We start from the raw sequence: 19,787 nt of genomic DNA on the forward strand, positions 1-19,787 counted from the left end.
CCCACCCGACTCCTGCTTTTAACACAGCCCTTCCTATGTAATGCAGTGTCTCCATGGGGCTGATGTTCCCACGTAAGTGCAGGCAAACCTCTGCCTAAATCATCAGTTCTGCAAAGCTCCTGGAAATGTCAATGACACTATCAGGGCAAGGGATGGGCTGGAAGTAACACCTGAAACCCACCACTTTCATTTTGGGGAAAATAAACGAAAGCAAACCCAGCAGGTGGTATAGCAGATAAGTGCATTCAAGCTTATAAAATACTGAAGTTTTGGAGCAGCTTTTTTGGGAATAAAGAAGTCGCAGAGCTGCTCTGGTCTATTAAAATAAAGGCTTGTGGTCTTCCTAGAGACTGATAAAGGATTTAATCACTCTGGATCAGCTGTAAATTGTGCTATCTGATCTGTGTTTAATGAATGAAAATGGGAGGAATTTACTACTCATATTGCAAATTTACTCCTGGTTGTAATGTTGATCCCTTGTTCTGCACCTTTTGTACAGCTCCAGGGCCTGGAGTTGTTACTCAGAGGCACATGGCACTAAGTGGGTGTCTCATCCAGCTTGTGGGACGCCACCTCAGAGCTCCTGGTGCCCCTTGGAGCTCTCTGTTCCCCACAGGCACCAGGGACTCTCCTCCTCTCACTTGGCTGCGGGTGTTGCCGTGGAGTTGTGTGCAGCTCTACATGTTCAAGTCTTGAAGTTGTCCTGCTGTGTTGTCCCAAAGACTCCAAAAATAACTTTTCTTGTAGAAAGAAGGAACAATTAAATGTTTTACTTTACTTCCCTTGGCTGGGGCATGGAGGGAATTTGGAGCATAGGGAAAGGGCCTGTCTGGGACCATGCTGCTGGGAAGCATTTGGGCAGCCTCTCTCTTGCCTTGGGGAGCACAGAGAGAGTTTGGGATCATCATCCTGTCCTCATTCAGGACTGGGATGTCCCCTACTCCAGGAGGAACAGGGGAGGTTCTCCATTTCCATCCTGTGATGTGAAGCTGTGTTCTGTTCAACTCCATTTCTAAATCCTGCTTGTTTTCCAGGTTCCTGATGTTCTTAGACAACGGCTACATGTTGGACATTGAGGACAATCTGTTGGCTACGTGAATGATCCCTGTCCCTCCTGGCCTGGAGAGGTTTGGACATAACATCATCCCTTCTCTTGTGCCTGAGGGCTTGCTCACAGGAAACTGGAGTGGCATTTATCCTCTAAGAGCTCCCTGTGGTAGTCATTCCTCCTCTCAACTCACATACCCATGCAGCTAGGCCAGAGGTGAGTTTTCTGTCCCAGCTCCTCATGTCTTCTCCATGCAGGTAAAACCACAGGTTACCTCACAGAGTGTCCCCTCTCTCTCGAGCAGGAGCCTGCTCCTAATAGCAGAGACTCTGGTCTGTACCGGATAGGGCAAGGAAAATTTCCTTTTTAAGCTCTTCTAAAAGTTTCTGGTGGCCCTCTTTAATTTCCTTTTTTAAATTCCAGAAATCCTCTTTCAGTCTTTCCATGGATGAGATGTAGGCCCACAATGGGGCGGAGATAGTTTCTTCGTGTATCTAGAGTCTGCCAAACCAGAATGCCCACTTTTTTTTCTCCCTTCTTCCATGCCAACATTCCTAATGACTTGGCACATGACCACATGTTTTGTCTGCACTGGACGCTGTCTGGATTATTAGGGAATCACTTGTTATCTGAAAAGATTATCTCCAGCACAGCTAATTCTCTCAGGCACTGGGTACATTCCTCCATAGTGTTCCACTTGTCTTGGTGCACTGAAAAGTCTTCCTTGCAAAGGTATCTTTCCCTCACACTTGACAAGAATTGCCTCCAGAGGCTGAGAGTTCCTGTTCTTTTCCTGATCCTCTGGCCAATATCTGCATCCCAGGACAGGGATCCCAGTTACTTGGCTTCATTACCATCCAGTGCCACACTGTCGACCGCGATAAGTCTTGCCAAATACTCAAGGATTTAAGTGGAAATAATCTTGAAAGAAATAATTAAAATCCCTTCCAAAGGGAGGAAGTTTTGGAAATTATATCACTTTCTTAATTAATTTTTTCTAAGTAATTGTTTTAATCAATCAAAAGCAGTGTATTAGTCTTAAGCAGTGTCATTTTCCGCTTTAGCCAGCACGTCACTAAGTTTCTTTTGACAGACTTATTGTTAGATCGCCAAAACTTTACGTTTTGCTAAACTAACCCTGATAACCTTCAATGAACAAAGGAAAGGATCCAAAGGACACCCAGGATCCAAAATTTATGGCCGTCCAAGGACATACTGGAGTAACCAGAAGACACTAACAAAGACATGACAGTCTGAGCACTGTTGATTCTACTGGGGAAAAACTGATAAAAGGGCCGAAAAACGTGGACTAATTAGCACAAGAAGCAAGAAACCAATAACTAATAGAGTAGCAATTAATGGAGAGAATTATGCAATTTAGAACCAACAAATGTTAACTTGTTTGCTAAAAATGTGTTGAGTGAAAAGTTTTGGAAATGGAGTGCATGTGGCTGGAGTTATCTGCTATGCACTCCAGCTGGGAATAAAGTAATGCCTGCCCCCCAGTGCTACAAAGTAAAAGTTTGCGAGTTTGATTGCTCCCGATGTTTTTGGTGTCATACTGAGGAGCCCAGAACTGGACACAGGAGAATGGGTGTCCATATTGAGGACCTTGGTGGCTCATGCAGCACAGCCAAGGAGTTCCTCAGCGACACGAGGCCTGTTTGGTGTTTTCCCCCCGTTTTTCCCCACAGGAGCTCGCAGCCCCGGCCAGCCACCCCGTCCCGAGCCCAAGATGGCGGCCGCGATGGGTCAGCCCTGTGGGAGGGGCGGGGACGGGGAGGGTTTCCATAGCGGCGGTGTCACATCGGGGCACTTCCTGGTCGGAGGCCGCCAGTCCCGGGGCAGCGAGTAGGGACGCGCCGCTGGGGAAGGCGGCGGAGGGAGGGAGGGAGGCCCCGGGAAGAGGAGGAAGCCGAGCAAAGGTAGGGGCACGCCGGGACTTTGCTCCGGCCATTGTGTGGCCCCGGGGTGGCCGGCTGGACCCGTCCATTGCGGGGGTGCGCGGGGGGTCGCGGGTGTGTGTGGAGGTGCCGTGCCGGAGCCTCCATTGAAGCGGGCGGGTGCCTCCGGGCTGCGGGGAGGCGGGCACTACCATCCTCCCCCGGGGGGGGTGCGCACCCCTCGCTGGGCCGGGGAGGTGGAAGTGGCGGGAGCCGGCTCCCGCAGGGTGCTGGGGTGCTTGGATTGTTCCATTCCCAGCGGAGGGGTGTGTGCGTTTTTGGAGGTCCCCTGCTCTTTCTGCTGGGGAGGGGTCGGCGCGTGGGGGCTGCGGAGGGTGCGGGACGCGGCGGAGCCGGGAGTGCTGGGGGACCCCGGGGGAAGCCCTGTGGAGATGCCTTTGGTGCCATTGTATGGTTGCAGTGAGGTCTGGCGGCGTGAGGGGCCGCAGTCAGAGTGGGGCTGGGGGGGCCTGTGTGTGTGGGTGTGTGCTTGAGGGAGTCACGGCTGTAGGTCGGACACTTGGGGCCTCCTTGAGGCCCCCCTTTTCTGTCCACGTGGGAGGCGGCAGTGCCGCCCTAGTCGGGAGTAGGGAGGATTTCGATGGCTGAACCCTTTAATGTGACTTTTTGGCATTGCTGCTCTCTCTGTACCTGCTCCCTCCTCTGCTTTTGGTAATACTGCAGGTATGTGGTGGGAAGTGCCAGGCTGGCAGCGGTGGGCTGGGGCAGAGGGCGTCCTCCAGGCTGTGCTCAGCCCTGGGTCTCCATGGCCCTCTCCCAGTCCTCCGTCTCCGCTGGGACTGCCAGCAAAGAGCCAGTTATTATCAGGTGTTTCAGGTTTTTTCTGTGGCGTGGATGGCTGCCTGTAGAGAATCACAGAAGCCACTGAACTGCCAGCTGAACGAGAGTCAAGTGGTGACTTAAAAGTCTCTGTCTCCAAACTCCTTTACCAGTTGTTCACCCGCATATGCTCTAGAATAACTTTCTTTGTGCCATTTGCTGCTTGGAGGAGGCAGCTGCACTGAAAGCTGGCTGTGAGGGGAGCTGGTTCTCAGCTTTCCCTGAATTACAGTGGAGTGAAAACAAATCCACATCTGCCCTGTTCACAACAAATGTATCTTGTGGAGGATCATTTCAGGTAGGATAATTATATTAAATAATAGTTTTCTATGGTTTTCTAGCTTGCTGCGTGCCGTGCAATCTAGAGCTGCTGTGTAACAGTCGAAACTCCAACTCTGCCAGGCGTGTGTGTATTAAACGCAGCGGCCAATCAGCAGTGCCTGAAACTAAAGGCGATTTGCCTCAACGCTTTGTAGTGTAAATATTCCTGCTATGAACAAAGGAGGGTGTGTCGTTGAGCTTGTTTCATTTGTACTTCCATGTGCTTCCTCATCTGTGGCCAGTCAGTGATTCTGTGTAGGTTCTGAAACAGTGGCAATTTGACTTTGTTGTGAATCGTGCATTTGTGCTGTCTTGGGCCTTTTGCTGAGCTGGGATGCTCAGAAGCTTGGTGCTATATTAGGGGGTTTTGTTATGTTCTTTTTAATAGCTGTGCTCTGAAGTGACTTAGTTTTGCTCCTTTTTAACTTTTGTTGTTTCTGATTATAACTTTAAAGTTAATTCAGCTGAGATGCAGTGTAAAATAAGTATTTAGTAGAACTGCCTTTTAACCAGCTGTTCCTCTGCCCTCTGATTATACAGCACAGAAACCACCAATTTCGGACTTAGTGTTTTGCCAGCCAGCTATCTGTGCAACTCTAAAACACAGTGCTTCTGAAATCTCTGTTTTCTGTGAGGGGCCGTAACGTTTGGTTTAAAGAAGACGGTAAATGACACTAAAATACTGATTTGTGCAAGGCAGGCTGTCTTTAGACTGTTTTATCTTTGTGTATTTAAGCAGTGCAGTTGCATGCTGCTCCTGTGATTCCTGGTTCTTGGGAACTGAGGGTATAAATTCTTAATGTTAACTCCTTAGCATCTAAGTTAAACAGATACTACAATAACACACACAGAGGCTAGACGTGAACCTTTAATTGCCAACTTAAAGGAAAATCTTTTCTGCGAGTAGAGTCATACTGCATAGAGTTACAATATGCTGTAATTTGCTTGCAATCTGGCTCCTGCTCATTACCCTGAAACAGAGTATTGGGTAAAAAAAGAGACCTGGCACCAGCTATGGAAACAGGTAATTGAATATATTATGAGTGTGTGTGAATTCGGAGTTGCAAAGAGCTTCACTCGCTGCAGGTATTCCTTTCAAGTCTCAGCTAAAATGCCAATAGTTTCACAGCTACTGAAGGTGATACACCCAAGAGTGAGTAGATGTGTGTCAGTAGAGGAAACATGGGATGGAATACAAGGGTTTAGCTCTTCAGGAAAAGACAAAGATCAAAGGTATGTGTGGGTGGGTTGGTGGTTGGGGTTTTTTTTTATTATAGCCTTGTTGATTGCAAGGGAAAGCAGAGAGGGTGTCAGGCACTGTTTTGAATTAAAAGTTTTTCCAAGATGGTGTCTTTCAGAAAGACACTCAACAAGTAATTTACTCTTTCTGTTTTGTAGTAGTTGGTAGCGTTTCTGTACAGGAGAGAACCCTGCAAGCATTGAAATAAACCAGGCTGGCTGAGAAAACAAAGTGGAAACAGTTTGGTTCCTAACACACATCCCTAGGAAAAAGTGTTGGTATTGCAATGCAATAGAACGCAGGGACTGTCTGGTATTTGGTAGTGTTGACTTTCAATACTGCTTGCTATTGCTATAATCAAAATTACAGATGAAAGACAAAACTTTGCGCTTTTTAAAAAAGTTATTTACAAGGGAAATGACATAAAACACACACGTAGTGTTATTTCAAAGAACAACCGACTGAATTTACCAGAAGTCTGCATTGTTTGGTAAAAGATGCTAGCAATGGCTAAACAAAATATTTGGACACTGAAGGCAATACAGGAGTAGCACTTTATGGCTGGGAGTTGGAGGGCAGGTTGCTGTGGTGCGCTGGAACATTCACTTTTCACACGTTTAGGTGGAACAGAGCCTCTGTATCATCCCCATCTCATTTCCTCAGTGTTGCGTGACAAGGTTTTTATAAGCGATGAGGGTGCATAATTAAGCTATTATTAGCCTTAAGTGGTTTTCAGAGCTGCTGTTTTGTTTTTTCCTAATGAACAGCCTTTTCCTGTACATAGACACAAAATGTCATGTAACACGATGTCTCAGGGGTAAAGTATTGTTAGTTCATATTTACAAAACTAAGGTGAGATAATGCCTTTGGAAAATCAAGTTGAATGGGAGACTCTGGTCTTCCAGTTGATGATGCATAAGATTCCAGAAGAATTTGGGCCCAGAGGTAGTGTGAAGCTGTGGTCAAAAGTGCTTTGGACCTGGTTTGAGGTCTCTCTGTTTGATCCAGTTGATATTCTTAACATAATAGGTGTTATTAGCCCAGTAAATAATTAAATATCATGAAAGTTATACGTGCTAATTTTGACACCAGTAATCAAGAGGAAGCTGACAAGGCTGCAGTTCTAATGATATGTTTTAACGGACACTTCATTTTTGATTTGGCTGTGTGTGCTTAAATATTTAATTTAGCAGAGGTTCCTGGAAAGTTGACAGGACCTGCAGTTAAACTGTTCTTCTTCACTGATTATTGCAGCTCATGGCTTTGTGTTCATCTCTGCTCATTTAGAATGTTTGTGTGTGGATTTTTTCAGCTGTTTTCTTCCTCTACTGAGTCGCTTCCCTGTTTTACTTTTTCAGTGCAAAAAAGTTGGTTGTAATTTTCAGTCCACAGCTTTACCAAAGGCTTCCTTTTGGCAGCTGGATTTCTTTTTTTTTGTGGTGTGTGTGGTTTTGATGTTTATTTTATGTTTTTTTAAAATTGTTTTAGCAGTTGATAAAGGAACCTTTTTGGGCTGTCCTGTGGTTGTTCCTGTACTACTTTGCTGTGTGCTGTAGATCTGTGAATGTTATGTGAAGTAATAATTTAGGAAAAGTTGCATCTCTTCTCATGTGTTTTTGCATTTTGCTTTGCTTTTTTTTAAGCATGAAGAGATCAGGAGAGTTGAGACTTGAAATCTGAGTCAGCACAAGATATTATCTGGCTGGATTAGCACAGGTGGTGTGGTTCAGCAGGTTCTAATTGGTTTTGAAAAATGGAAATTTATCACATAATATTCCTTAATTTACAGATAGTCTCTATTTGTGCAGGTATTAGATGAAAACTGTTCATAGCTTAGTAGATATGTTGGATTTCTTCTTTTCATCTCAGCTGTGAGATGAAGTTGCTTTCGCTTAACTGTTCTATCAGACTTGTATAAACTTGCTTTTAGCAGCAGGAGGGAGATTATATAATAAATTTTTCAAAATGTACTTGCTGTGCTGTCATTGTTGGAGATTAAGTCCTCTGTATTTGTCTTTAGGGAGGGCCAGGCATATTGTTAGTGAATCCATATCTGCCCTACTTGGGTATCCTTTTTTGAAATCTATGAGGAACTGATGGAACTGTAGGTTTATAGTTGCTGGAAAGGGTAACTTTTTCAAGTTTTTTTTCTGAGGAGGAGGTGTTGGATGTCCATGCCAACCTGTGCTTGTTTAGTAATCTCAATTGCATTTCAAAGAGTGTTTTTCTGCATCCTGTTGCTAGCTGAGATTGCTGAAGGAAAATACTACTTTGGAATTTTCAGTTACTATACACATATTGTAGTCTTGTACTTACTAAGTTTTTAACTGTTCCCAAGAGATAACAAACATTATTTTTTATTGCACATTTTTTGTGGCACATAAACGCACAAGTTTATAATGTGATCATTAGAAGAAGATGCACATTTTGAGTCAATAAACTGCAAAATATATCCATAAGCAGTAAAGCTCCTCAGTCATAGCAAACATCTTTGTGTTCCTTCTTTTTTTTAACAAAGAGGATGAAAAAACAGTAGGAAAGACTGTTTATATGTAAACATATATTCCAGTGATTTGAAGTTGAAAAAATTATTTGTATTTTTATTTTTCTCCCACCTTCAGGACATGTATACCTCTGAGAAACCTTCTCCAACAAAATACCTTGCTTCAAGACCTGTCTTGGATTATATACAAAGAAGTTTCCAGTCATGAGTAAGTAGATATCTTTCTTTCAGAAGCCCCCCCTCTCCCCCCCATAGTTTGCAGTTTAAAAGAACTGTACTTCTGTAGAAGGTTTTGGGAGGTGGTTTTTCCTCAAAAACATTCATACTGAGTTTTATGTCTTCAGTCCTGTAAAAATAAGCGAATAAAACTGAGATTTGACAGATGCCATTTGTAATCTGCAATCTTTCGATCGATGTGTGCTCTGTAAGACTTCTCTGTTTGTAGTCTGGTCTCATTTTCAAGAAGTTGAGTTCTGTAACAAGCTGATGTTTGTTTTATTCAGTATAAATAAAACATGTAACTCTGAGGGGAAAATGCCTTGGGTTTGCTAAGAACTCCAAAATTTGTGACTGCCTGGTGAATTAAAATAACTGGTAAAAATCCAACATAAAATGAATGGACTTCATTTTATAGGAAAAAAATAAATATCTTACTCAAATTCCAGTATAGAGATTTGATCCCAAAGGAATTTTGGCATGTATTGGAATGATCTGAGCCATAGAAAACTGTGACTTAGTATCTGTTACGGTGGAAAAAACCAGATGAAAGACACCGGAAGTTTTGATTTAGGTCATATCTGATGGGTAAGATAACATCTTTTTAGTGAGCTCTTTTGAGTATTTAAAGGTCTCATAAGTTTTGCAAATGTGAGACTTCCTAATGCACCTTTTGTCAGCAATGTTACTTGGCCTTGCCTCATGTAGAAATAAGGATAAAACTTCATTTGCACAGGAACTGTATTTATAATGTAGCTCAACTTCAACACAATTGTGCTGAAGAAAAAGCATCTTGTTTGCAGGATAATTATATCCTGTGTTAGTAAAATAAGACCATTTGAGTTTCTGGGAGGAAGTGAGTAAAGAAAATTGTTGGTTAAATTTCTTGTCAAACTAAATGAAAAATGATTGTTCTTGACAGCTGGAAATAAAAAAGAATGATGAAGGACATGCTTGCTAAATGCCGCACAGGAAAAATTACACCAAAAAAAGGACTGAAAGAATTGCTGAACTATAGGGTTCATGCTAGTGTAGATAGAACTATTTTAGTTTTTATACAGATGTGTCTCTACTTTCTTTCATATTGCTGCTCACACTTGTTTACTTTCTGATGTTTAAACCTATTCGCTGTATTGCGTAGAGGACAATTTTCCAGGCAGTTATTCAAATACCGGAATATCCTGATTTGTCAAACACTGTTTATGAATCTTCATTTGTTTTACAGAGTTTTTCATGTGATGTCATTACTTTATGTAGAGTCTTAAACATAACAAATAACTGACTCATAGTTGCTTCGTTAGGTGTGACTTCAGGATGCTGCTGTGGTGATGTTGGTTTTACAGGCAGAGCAAAACACTCTTGGTTTTGGTCAGATTTTGAGCTGATTCCAGACTGGAGGGCTCAGCTGTTCATTAGGAAGAATGAAGACCCTTATTCAAATGCAAGACAACGTTTTGGCAGTACTTTTTGTGGTGGTGAGAAACGATGTTCTTCAATGCAGGACGCTGCATTCCTGTGGTAGAGTGGATGCTTAAGGCTGTGCTAAGTGATGGGCTTCAAGGGCACAACACAAAGTGCCACTTAAAAAAAAATATGGTTTAGAGAAGATTAGATGTTTTATATTTGGCTGATGTTGAATTTCTTAGTTTATGGTTTACTTGAGAGAAACTTGAACTATAAGCACAGTCCTTAGTTTTATGCTTCTCTTTTCTAAATAGCTCAGTCAATAAGGTATGTATCATGTCTTACAAAGCTGCATTTATTTGCATAGTTCTGTACATGTGAGCTTATCCATAAAATCTGTGGGCACCTGGAATAGCTGGATGTATTAAAAATGGTGGGAGTCTCTAGTATTCCTAACTTGTGCATCACCTAGTATTATTCAAACCAAAAACCTATCTAAAATGAGGTAATCTCAGCCTTCAGAAGGCCAGTAAAAACTCCAGAATGCTGTTATGTGCAGGCTACATTATCAAATCCTACTCATTATTTTCTTGTGATGTACTTGATGCAATATATATTTCATTGCTCTTTGTGAAGGGCTGTGTTAGACTCTTAAGTCTTAAAATGATTAAAAATGTGTTTTCTAATATCGGTCCTAAATTTATTCACAGGCAGATCATATCTATTTGGGCTTTTTGCCAACTTTATTCACTAGCTTAAGTAATTTTTACCATATAATATTTGTCGTTTACCATATAAATTCAGTTACATAAAGCTTATTATTTTATTGATATAGCTCGTAGAAGTAAGTCTGTTAATATCCTAATACTTATGAAGCACACACATGCTTATTTTTAAGCCAATGATCAGTTTTGGTTTGGTTTTTTTTGAAAGTGAATGAAAGAACTACTTTTTTTGTTTAACTTTTTAAATAGTTACCAGGTGTGTAAGTGCATGGTTTGGACCTTGTTGTACTGGATCTTCCCCTGTGTTGGGGAAGAGCATTGACAGAATTTCAGAGTTCACTGTTCGTGGTGATAGTTTGTTGTAGGCCAGTACAAAAAAATCTGTTAAAACGGAGGCTTTTATTTCTGTGGAATGGCTTTATAAATGTCTGTTTTCATAAATAAGTGTAAGACAGATTTGTATTTGAAATTGTGCTTTTTGATTGTGTGTCTTACAGGACACTGAGGTAATATCCTTAAAGGGTTTGTAATAGTATTAAGTGTAGCTAAGTGAAGTTGATTATTGATTTGTTATGTATTTAAAGATAACTTTTCAGAGAAATCCTGGTGGATGCAACCTGCCTAGAATGTCCCACCACAGAAAGAGTTGGTTTAATCTGCATTTTCTCCAGATATTAACATTTAGTGGCCAGAAAATGTATAGTGTCGTGATAAGTTCTTAATATTATAAACTCAGCTCTTTATTTTTGGGAATTTTCCTGTGCTTTTCTCCTTTGAGGAGAGGTCAGTACAGTGAAATTATTTGAACTGCTGCAGTGAAACTAAATGTTAGTGCACACTATTGCAACAAGCTGCTGACATCTTAATTTTTTTCCCCTTAAATGTATAAGATGCAGTGCCAACTTATAATACAGAGTATTTTTTCCTTGACTTTGTCTTTCTGCTTTTTTTTTGTTTTATACACACAAAAAACTTAATGCTGGCTGCAGTTGGAAGCTCACCTGCTTCTCTGTGCTTCACTCTCATCAATTCAGGTTTGCTTTCTGTTCGACTTGAGTGTAGGAACTCATTTTGTGTGTTTTGAGAGATGCTGTGCAATGTAATCTTACATTCTGCAAATGGTTGGTGTGGCTTGGTAATGATGGGGGAAGTTTTTGCTTCACCAGTTCAAATCAAGCCCACAATGGTGTGATTAAAGGCTGCTTCTCTTTGATGGTTGGTTACATACCTTGACCTCTCATTACAGCTCTGACTTTCTAGTTCGTGTTCACAGAGGAACCTTATGGCTTTGAGATTTCTAAAAAAATAGATTTTTTTTTCTTTCCTTCTGTGTTCTTGTAGTGTATGTAAAGAAATATTTTTGGCTGTCGATTTCCCTGTTAATGAACCATGAACTTGGGAATTAGAACAAATGTTAAGGTCAGCCATAACAGATAAAGATGCAGTGCTGTAGTGACTGCCTCAAGGCCAGGTTGGATGGGGCTTGGAGCAACCTGGTCTATTGAAAGGTGTCCCTGTCCATGGCAGGGAGTTGGAACTGGATGATCTTAAGGTCCCTTCCAACCCAAACCATTCTACATATTATTATTTCTGTGCTTGCAGCTGAGGAAACTGTTCTGGGCATCTGTAAAGCTTCCTGTGCTAAGGAAAGTCTGTGAGTTAAGGCTGGCTCAGTTTTCCCCCCTCAACCCTGATCTCCCCTCCTGGTGTGTCAGAAGGAATCTGAAGTAAACTGAGGACCAAGTCAAACTGTTCATAAATACTGGGAAATAGACTTTTTGTTTGTTTTACCTGAAGTGTAGGTGGCTGTGCACTTTATGTATTGTGGGTGAAGTGTTGCAAATCATTTTAAAGCTGAATGATTTGGTTTAAGAGGCTTTGTAGTCATCACTTCTTTGCAGTGAGCTGAGATTGAAGGAAAGAAAGGAAGAAGTCTAGATTCTGGTTCACCGAGACAACTGCATGGTGGGGAAGGAAAGCTTAGAAGTAAACCAAAATACTTCTACAATATATAATAATGAATAGGTAAAGGGTGTCAGATTGTTACACGCTAAGTTTTTGTTTTATTTTTGAATCATGAACCCTGAAAGCCATTCATAAAATGCAAGTTTGAAGCTACAGTTTGTGAAGTGTTTTCACAATTGTTGTTGTGATTTCACAGCACAATTGTCTTCTAATCTTTATAAATACTGTGACTTGAGAAATAGAGAAGAAGCTATTGTGTCTCCTGGGTTATCTTTCCTGAAACTTGAAGTAGTAATTCTCTATGAAAAACCGAAGCTCTGAATAATAAAGAATTGTAGAATACAGGGGATAAAGAGCCATAATACATATTTGAAAAAGGTTGCTTTGAAGACTTCTGATACGTTCATAAAAATTTTTAACAGATAAATAATAGTAACCCCCCTGCAACTCAGCTATGTGAAAAAGAAGGAAACCCACAAGACTCTTAAATAGTAAAACTACTGTATATTAGTGACCCCCTAAAAATTGCTTCATTGATAGTATCAGTATTTATTTAATGTTTTCTCTTTTTTTATTGAAGCTGTCAAGGGAATTTACCACTGTAACTGTAGTGACAGATGAGAATTTGGATCAGTAGTAGTACACTATTAACTTTTTTATAGTGGGATGTTGAAACATGAAAAATACATGTTGTTGTTTGGCTCTAGAATCTTGTAGTAGAACTTGCCACTCAGTCTTGTTTCACTGTTCCTCCTCTGTGTTTTCTTAACTTTTCAGATCGGTTTTCTTGGGGTACTGCCCCTTTGCTGCTCTATCTCTTCTTTATGTAGTGCAGCTTGTACAGGGTGAGAGACTGTCAGCAACTGAGCTGGAGATAATTTTCTGACTCAAAATACAGATTCAGAGGTTAGAATTAATGGGTTACAGAAACTTGTATGGTTCGACAAGGAAGTTTTGAATGAAGTCTCATTAGAAAGATCTGGGCTGTAGGAGCCAAGGCTGAACTCAGGGTCTTAAAACTTCATGACCTCTTTAAAATGTTGCCCATGCTGGTAATGGAGGCGGTGTCCTTTGCCTGCCTGAATTCCTGCATTCTTCCTTGCTACAGGAGCATTCATGGGGCTGATTGGAATTAGGTTGGGTCCCTAAGCTCTTGCCTAGGTAGCTGTGTCCATGGGTGCACTGCTGCCATGCAGGGAGAGCAGTGCAGGGGTTGGGGTCAGTGATCCGTGGGTGAGACTCTGGTAAATGCTGTTTTTCCTTTGCTGGAAGTGTGTATGGAACTATAGCTTAAGTTGTTCAGGAATGTAGTAATCTTGGGCTTCCTCTATGCTAAGCAAGGAGAGGCATCTCCAGAGGACTAATCAGATCTTGGATGACCCAGTTTCTCACCAATACTGTAATTAAACTGCTCCTCTGAATACACAGGGTGCATGAATAGCAATAAAATCTAAACCCAAATACTTTGCACAGAACTGATGCATCACATGGGGGAAATGCAGGCATGTTAGTAGAAACTTACATGTTGTTTTAATATTCACATTTTATTATGTCGGATTTCTTATTTATTCAATTGACGTAATGATGCAGCTTCTCAGACCCTGTGGATTTTTTTTTTTGCTCATAGTACAGCTATTTAAATATATCAGAACACAAATGAAAGGTTCTTGAAATTCATCTGTATTTAAACAGATTTTAAATTAATTTTTAAATTTGTTTTCTAATCCTTCCTTTATTTTTGGTCACTTTTTAGGATATTTAGGGCTGGTAAGTTGTTGCTTCCCGTGCACTTAAAATTTATTTTTTGATCAAAGAGGCAGATAAGCAGTTTTTGAATTTTATTCTGTCATGTGTTTACTTGAATGAAGTAAGTCTTCAATTTGTATAGTCAGAAGTAAAGCTGCATCTTTGCAGGAGGTTGCATTTACCAAAAAATACATTAATCACATCCAGAAGCTGTGTTTGCAGGTTTTAGAGTCAAGTTCAGTAGTGTCCCTTTTTATAGGGCCTTGCTAACAAAGAGGTATTGTATAATATTTACTGTTTAAATTAGTTAATGTATAGTAGAGCTAAATTTGTAAAATTCTTTGCATACATTTCAGATACACTTACTGAACTTTTTTAAAAGGTGTTATTTTTTAATTTATTTTTCCATAAAGGGAACTTCAAATCTATCTTGTTTCATTTGGGCTTTTTCCTGGCAGGTTGATGTGGCTTCTCTAAATAAGTTAGTGCAACATGACACCTACTTTTAAAGAGATGTAATTTCTGTTTGTAGACCAAGATGTTGGCACTGGCCAGAAACTATTGTTAATTTTGAGCTGACAGGAGAACTGTGGCAGGAAAATTGCTATCATTAATGTTGTTGGAATTCCAGTCTTTTTGTATACACACACAGTTTCCCAAATGTGTCCTTTTTAGGCACTTCACATTTATTCTGCCACGTTTGTACTGGAAATTAAGGTTGGATTATTTACTTTATGATATGCTAGCTGTGTGTGTCCAGAACAACAAGGATGATAGAAAGATGATTATGATAATAATTTATGTATATTTAAACATGCATTACATGTTTTGTTTGTGATATATATTTTATGTAATTATTTTCTCTTTATATTATAAATTATAGATCTACATAAAATATATTAAAAATTCTTTTATTTATGTGTTTATAAATAAAAGAGAGTCATCTTTTAACATTTGTCTGCCTCAGTGTTTTGATTGATGGCCAGTAAGGAGTGCTGAATTATTATGACTAATTGGCATATACAGGAGTACATGCCTTTGGCATGATAATATTCTCCCATTACATAGTTTTTTATTTAAACCTTAATCTTTGGGCCTCTCTCTGTGCTCCCTTATTAGAACATTGCACAATGATGCCTTTATCGTGGGTCTTTGGTGCTCCTGCAGCAGAAGGAGTGAGTAGCACAAGAACACTGTAACCTTGTTCTCTGCAGTGAGTATCAAGTATCTGCCACTATGTAAGCAATTCATATTTCTGGGATCCTATTCATCCTCTGATAAGTTGAGGGTGGTATTCAAGTACATTCCAAACGGGGAAGGATGCAGAAATTCCCAACTAAAACAGAGATGAAAAGCAACAGTTACAAATGTAGATGTTTGGGTGGGCACCCCCTTCTCTGCATAAGGTGCTGAGTAGTCACAGAACAATGTTGCAGTTACTGCAGGAGGACTTAGAGAGGCTGCAGCTTTAAGCTCCCTAATGGTGGTGTTACTTCCTGTTGAATCAAAGAATTCACAAAACAGCTGAATCAGAGGAAGGATTAGAAATGGACTACAAGAAGAACTTTCCCAACAGCAGTGTTAGGTGAGGTGTTCACAGGACTTTCCTTGCCTGTCGTGAGTAACGTTGATTCTCACTTTCCATACAAATGATTGAATAATATGCACCACTGCATAGGAAAAGTGGAGCACTGCTGCTCATTGGTGTAACTTTATCACAGATAAGAAAAATAATTGAGCTGTAGTCTCATTTTATGTTGTTATTCATGTTTATATTCAAGAAACAAATCATCTGATTTAGAAGATGTGTGGTTATTTTAAGCTAAATTGACTGGGTTTCTAGAAAAACTATTCTGACATGCTTTACCCAACTTCTGATAGGAAACAACTTCTTTGTTTTGTAACACAGTTGGAAAATATTTGGGGTTGTTGCCAGAAGTGGGGTTATGCAAATAATGTCAGCAAGATTATTGGCTCCATATTTGTTTAAGTTTATGATCTTTTCTTTACTTAAACTATCCAGCCTGTTATCCTTTCACTGTTTACAAGGATGGTTGCAGATGTTTGTGGTAACAAAGCAGCTGCACTTAGGTGATACCCTATCAATCAGCTGATTTCAAGGCTTGTGTTAGCTCTCATTGCAAAGGACCCTCTCCCCTATAATTAAGATACTTTAATTCCTAAAATTATGCGGGGGACTGGCAAGATAGCACTGGAATTTTTTCAAGGCTATTGGTAAACCTAGACGTATCCTGCTCAAAATTTCTGAAGCAAGCACAAAGCTGTGTAGTACTCCCAAGTTCTTCTGGTTTGGGAATTTGGTGTGATGTGTTCTTTATTTTTCTTCCTTTGTTTCCCAGTTTTATTTTGTGTAAAATAATGGTCTCTAGAACAGAAGGCATACCAACACGCTGTAGAACCTCAGTGCTTTTGGCCAGGGCACTCATTAATCTAACAGATCACTAATGTAAAAGGGCACTTTGTTTTAATAAAGCACTTTGGTTTGCCATAGGAGAGGATTCTTGAATGTGGTCTTTCCGTTTTAGCCTTGAAAAGCTCTTTGAAAACCTGTCTAATTCTGTGGTGGAGTGCTGAAAGCCTTACTCAGAGCTCTTCTGAGCACAAGTCAGACTTGCCAGAATTTTTAGGGACATAGGGAAGTAAGTCTCTCACCAGAATGTTCTCTTGGGTTCAACATAAAGCTTTTTACTTCTCTTTTTTCTTTTTTTTTAGTAGACTTTTGTACAGCATTATACGAGGAGTTTTATTTTGTGATGCTACTGTGTCCAAGTTGCACCAACAGTACAATGGCATAACCTTCCTTCCCTGCACTCCCCCAAATTTAGGTTTGGAGGTGATACTTGAGGGCTGCAGGTCTGAGTTCTTGAAATGATGCTGTCCTACAGCTGTGCTTGTGTTCAGGTTGTTTGACAGACCCTGCTTGCCTTGTGAGCTTCAGAGCAGTTACAGTTCATATTATTTTATATTTGGTTGCAAAATAGACCAGCTTTTAGCTTCCTCTCCTCCCCAGTTGCAGCAAATTACTGTAAGAATGTTTGAAGGATGTCAGGGTTGGTCTTGGAGGACAGGAGAAAAGAAAGCTGGTCTATTGCTAGATGTAAAAAGATGAGGCACAAATTGAAAAGTGACAATTCTGCTTTTTATTTCCTCTTCCTCCCCTGCGCCCCCCCCCCTTTCCTATGTCAGAAGCAGTGACAAAAATATTTGTAGGTATTGCTTTAAGTATGTGGTAGGAAAGTTTTCTTTTTTAGAGCAAAGGCTAATGAGTCACTTTTAGTGACATTTCAATATTTATTTATTCCTCATGCATTAACACAAATTGAAAGAAATAATATTTATGTGAAACTCACTATAAGGCTCTTGAGTGGTTTTTTCCCCTCTTCTTAATGCAATCAATCATTAAGTGGAACATCCATTTAGGAGAACTAACACAATCTGTATTTTTGTTTAACACTGTACATTCACTGGACTTACAGGATGATTTAGCAAGGCCAGGTTATCTGGGTGTCATTACGTGACACTTAACTGGTCAAGTTCAAGGATAAATCCACTGCAAGGGGGGGATGATGGCACTACTTCTGTTCCTTTAGCATTGGTGTAGTGCCAGTGGGAGTTAAAATGCTGGGCTACAGTGCCTGAATGTAATACTGGGTAGAGTGATGACCCTTCTTCTCTGGACCATGGCAGTTGTTGGCTGAAACTTTGCATGATTTTAAATTCTCTACAGCTACAGAGAACATAGAGAACAGTTAATACACTACAGTTTTCCATCTGCCAAAACTGGTACAATGTTCATAGGTTCCTCTGTTCTTGCTCATGGAATAAGTAGGTAAGGCATTCTTCATTTGGATAAAGTGATTGTCTTAAAGTGAAGCTGACAAAAGAAGTCTCAGATGCCCAGGTGTTTCCACCATTTTTTCATTGACGAGGAAATAGGAGAACTCTTCAATAGTGGAAACGTGTATGTTTTTATGGGAAATAGGATTGCATATGAAGGAAGTGGGACCTGCTTGTTACAAATTTGCACTAAATAAATCCAGTTGTAAGAACAGAGGCAAAACAGAGATAAAGGTAGCCACAACTAGCCACTTAGTCAGAAAACATCTCAAATACAGCTCTAGCATTAACCTTAAGTAGTCACAGTTAACATGATTGTCGTATTCAAGTGCTAAGCTTGAATTTTTAAAATACGTTATTTAAAATCTGCTTTGAAAGACTGCATTTTCTGAGTGAATGTAGAAGGAGAGCAGGAGGCAGAAGTCTAAAAGTGAACAGCTAATGGTGTTTCCCATTAGAACACAACTGCATGAAGCAAACAGACCCAGGTACGCTTCCTTTTAAAGGAGGGTGGGTCCCTTCTGCTCTGTGTGACCTTTGGGTTAATGTCCATTGGCTACTTTTGAAATGTTGAATTTGTTCTTCCTTTGAATGTGTCTCTTCATAATAGTTTTTTCATTACTAAGGTAGGCTGCATTTGTGGGATTAGATGCTACCTTAGTGTTAGATTAGCCTATTACAGAGTATTCAAGAACTTGTTTTAAAAGTGTTGATTTTTCTTGCAGTGACAGAAAGCCACACCATGTACTCTTTGCTGCACAAACTATGCCTGCAAATACATGGGCTTAGTAAAAGTAGTGTGTATTTTGCAGTGGACTAATAAGGTTTGATGTTCTTCCTGGTGCCTCTGTACAGCTGCATTTTATTACTTAGATTAAATATCAGTGTAGAAGTATACATGCAGTGAAGGATTTAATCACACTAACAAATAGCAGTGCATACAATTTTCTAGTTTTTCTTTGCCTCAGGGAGGTACAAGATTATTAGTCCCATTTATATCCTCTTCAAAAGGAAGCCAAGTAAGGATTTAAATTAAAAGCAAAGTTTTTATTTTTCTTCTTTCTTTGAATTGAACACACATTCACTTTTATCAGTCTTTGCCTGATTAAACTAATGAATGTACTTTGACTTCAGTATTAGCACATGTAGGATAGTAATAGTTTTGATTTTTGTTTAATATTGCAAAACTGAAAAAAAGTCTTTAATGACTAGTGTGGCTTCTTTCTGTGTGCTTAGGTTTGACAGAACATTTAATAATATCCTTTATCTTAAGATAAATTAGTTGATTAGCACTACAGCCATGACCCAAATCCAGGCAATGTAAAATTGCTGCATATTCTGTTTGAAATGCTGCAAGTGCAGGAAATCCTGCATATTATTGATGAATATATATTTAAAATAGTTTTTGTTATGTAATTGCAACTTCATTAATGTCTGATTTCTTTTTGAGACTTCTAGTATGGAACTTTTTTTTGCAGAAAAATCTTCATTTGCACCTAAAGCTGTATGAAAACTTGTCATCTGAGGAAGACGAAGAAATTCTGTGGGGTGTGTGCATTCACTGAGATGAGATCTTGTACTACCATCCTCTTTCTTCCTCCTGTTTAAAAAAACCCGACCAAACCTTATTTTATCAATTATTTGAAATTGACTACTTAGCTACAACCTTTTTTGGTTGGTGGTGGAATTCCATATGCTTTGTTGGTGCTTTCTTGACTGGTTCATGAGCCTTAAGTGACCATTTGGCCTTTGAAGGGCATGGTGTGAGGGGGAGGAGAAAGCAATGGAATTACTTTGAAGATTCATAATAAGAATCTGTGATTCTATTCTTACTCATTTTCATAACACTTTGTAGCTTGCTTAACACAATCCTAATCACATAGACCCAAAAGACATGAGTCTGTTCCTCTGTATGTAAGGAATTCTGCACTGCAGCCTGAGCTATTCCTTTTGCCACATCTTTATGGGTTAAATATCT

The 19,787-nt window shown here is 40.0% G+C and overlaps 1 protein-coding gene across 2 annotated transcripts in view; it reads left to right on the forward strand.

Annotated features, from left to right (window-relative positions):
- Positions 1-2,868: 2,868 nt before the first annotated feature.
- The window catches only part of USP6NL (USP6 N-terminal like), a 112,416-nt gene continuing 95,497 nt past the window's right edge, over positions 2,869-19,787 (forward strand). The window contains exons 1-2 of one of the 2 annotated variants that reach the window (XM_032105917.1): positions 2,869-2,973; positions 8,014-8,103. In XM_032105917.1, coding sequence (XP_031961808.1) covers positions 8,100-8,103 — 4 coding nt within the window. In that variant the 5' untranslated portion in view covers positions 2,869-2,973; positions 8,014-8,099. Of the gene's footprint in view, positions 2,974-4,866; positions 5,177-8,013; positions 8,104-19,787 lie in introns of those variants that run through there. The other variant, XM_032105918.1, reaches the window with a different exon arrangement.

The sequence above is a fragment of the Corvus moneduloides genome, chromosome 4 (genome assembly GCF_009650955.1).
Source record: "Corvus moneduloides isolate bCorMon1 chromosome 4, bCorMon1.pri, whole genome shotgun sequence".
Classification (NCBI taxonomy): domain Eukaryota; kingdom Metazoa; phylum Chordata; class Aves; order Passeriformes; family Corvidae; genus Corvus; species Corvus moneduloides.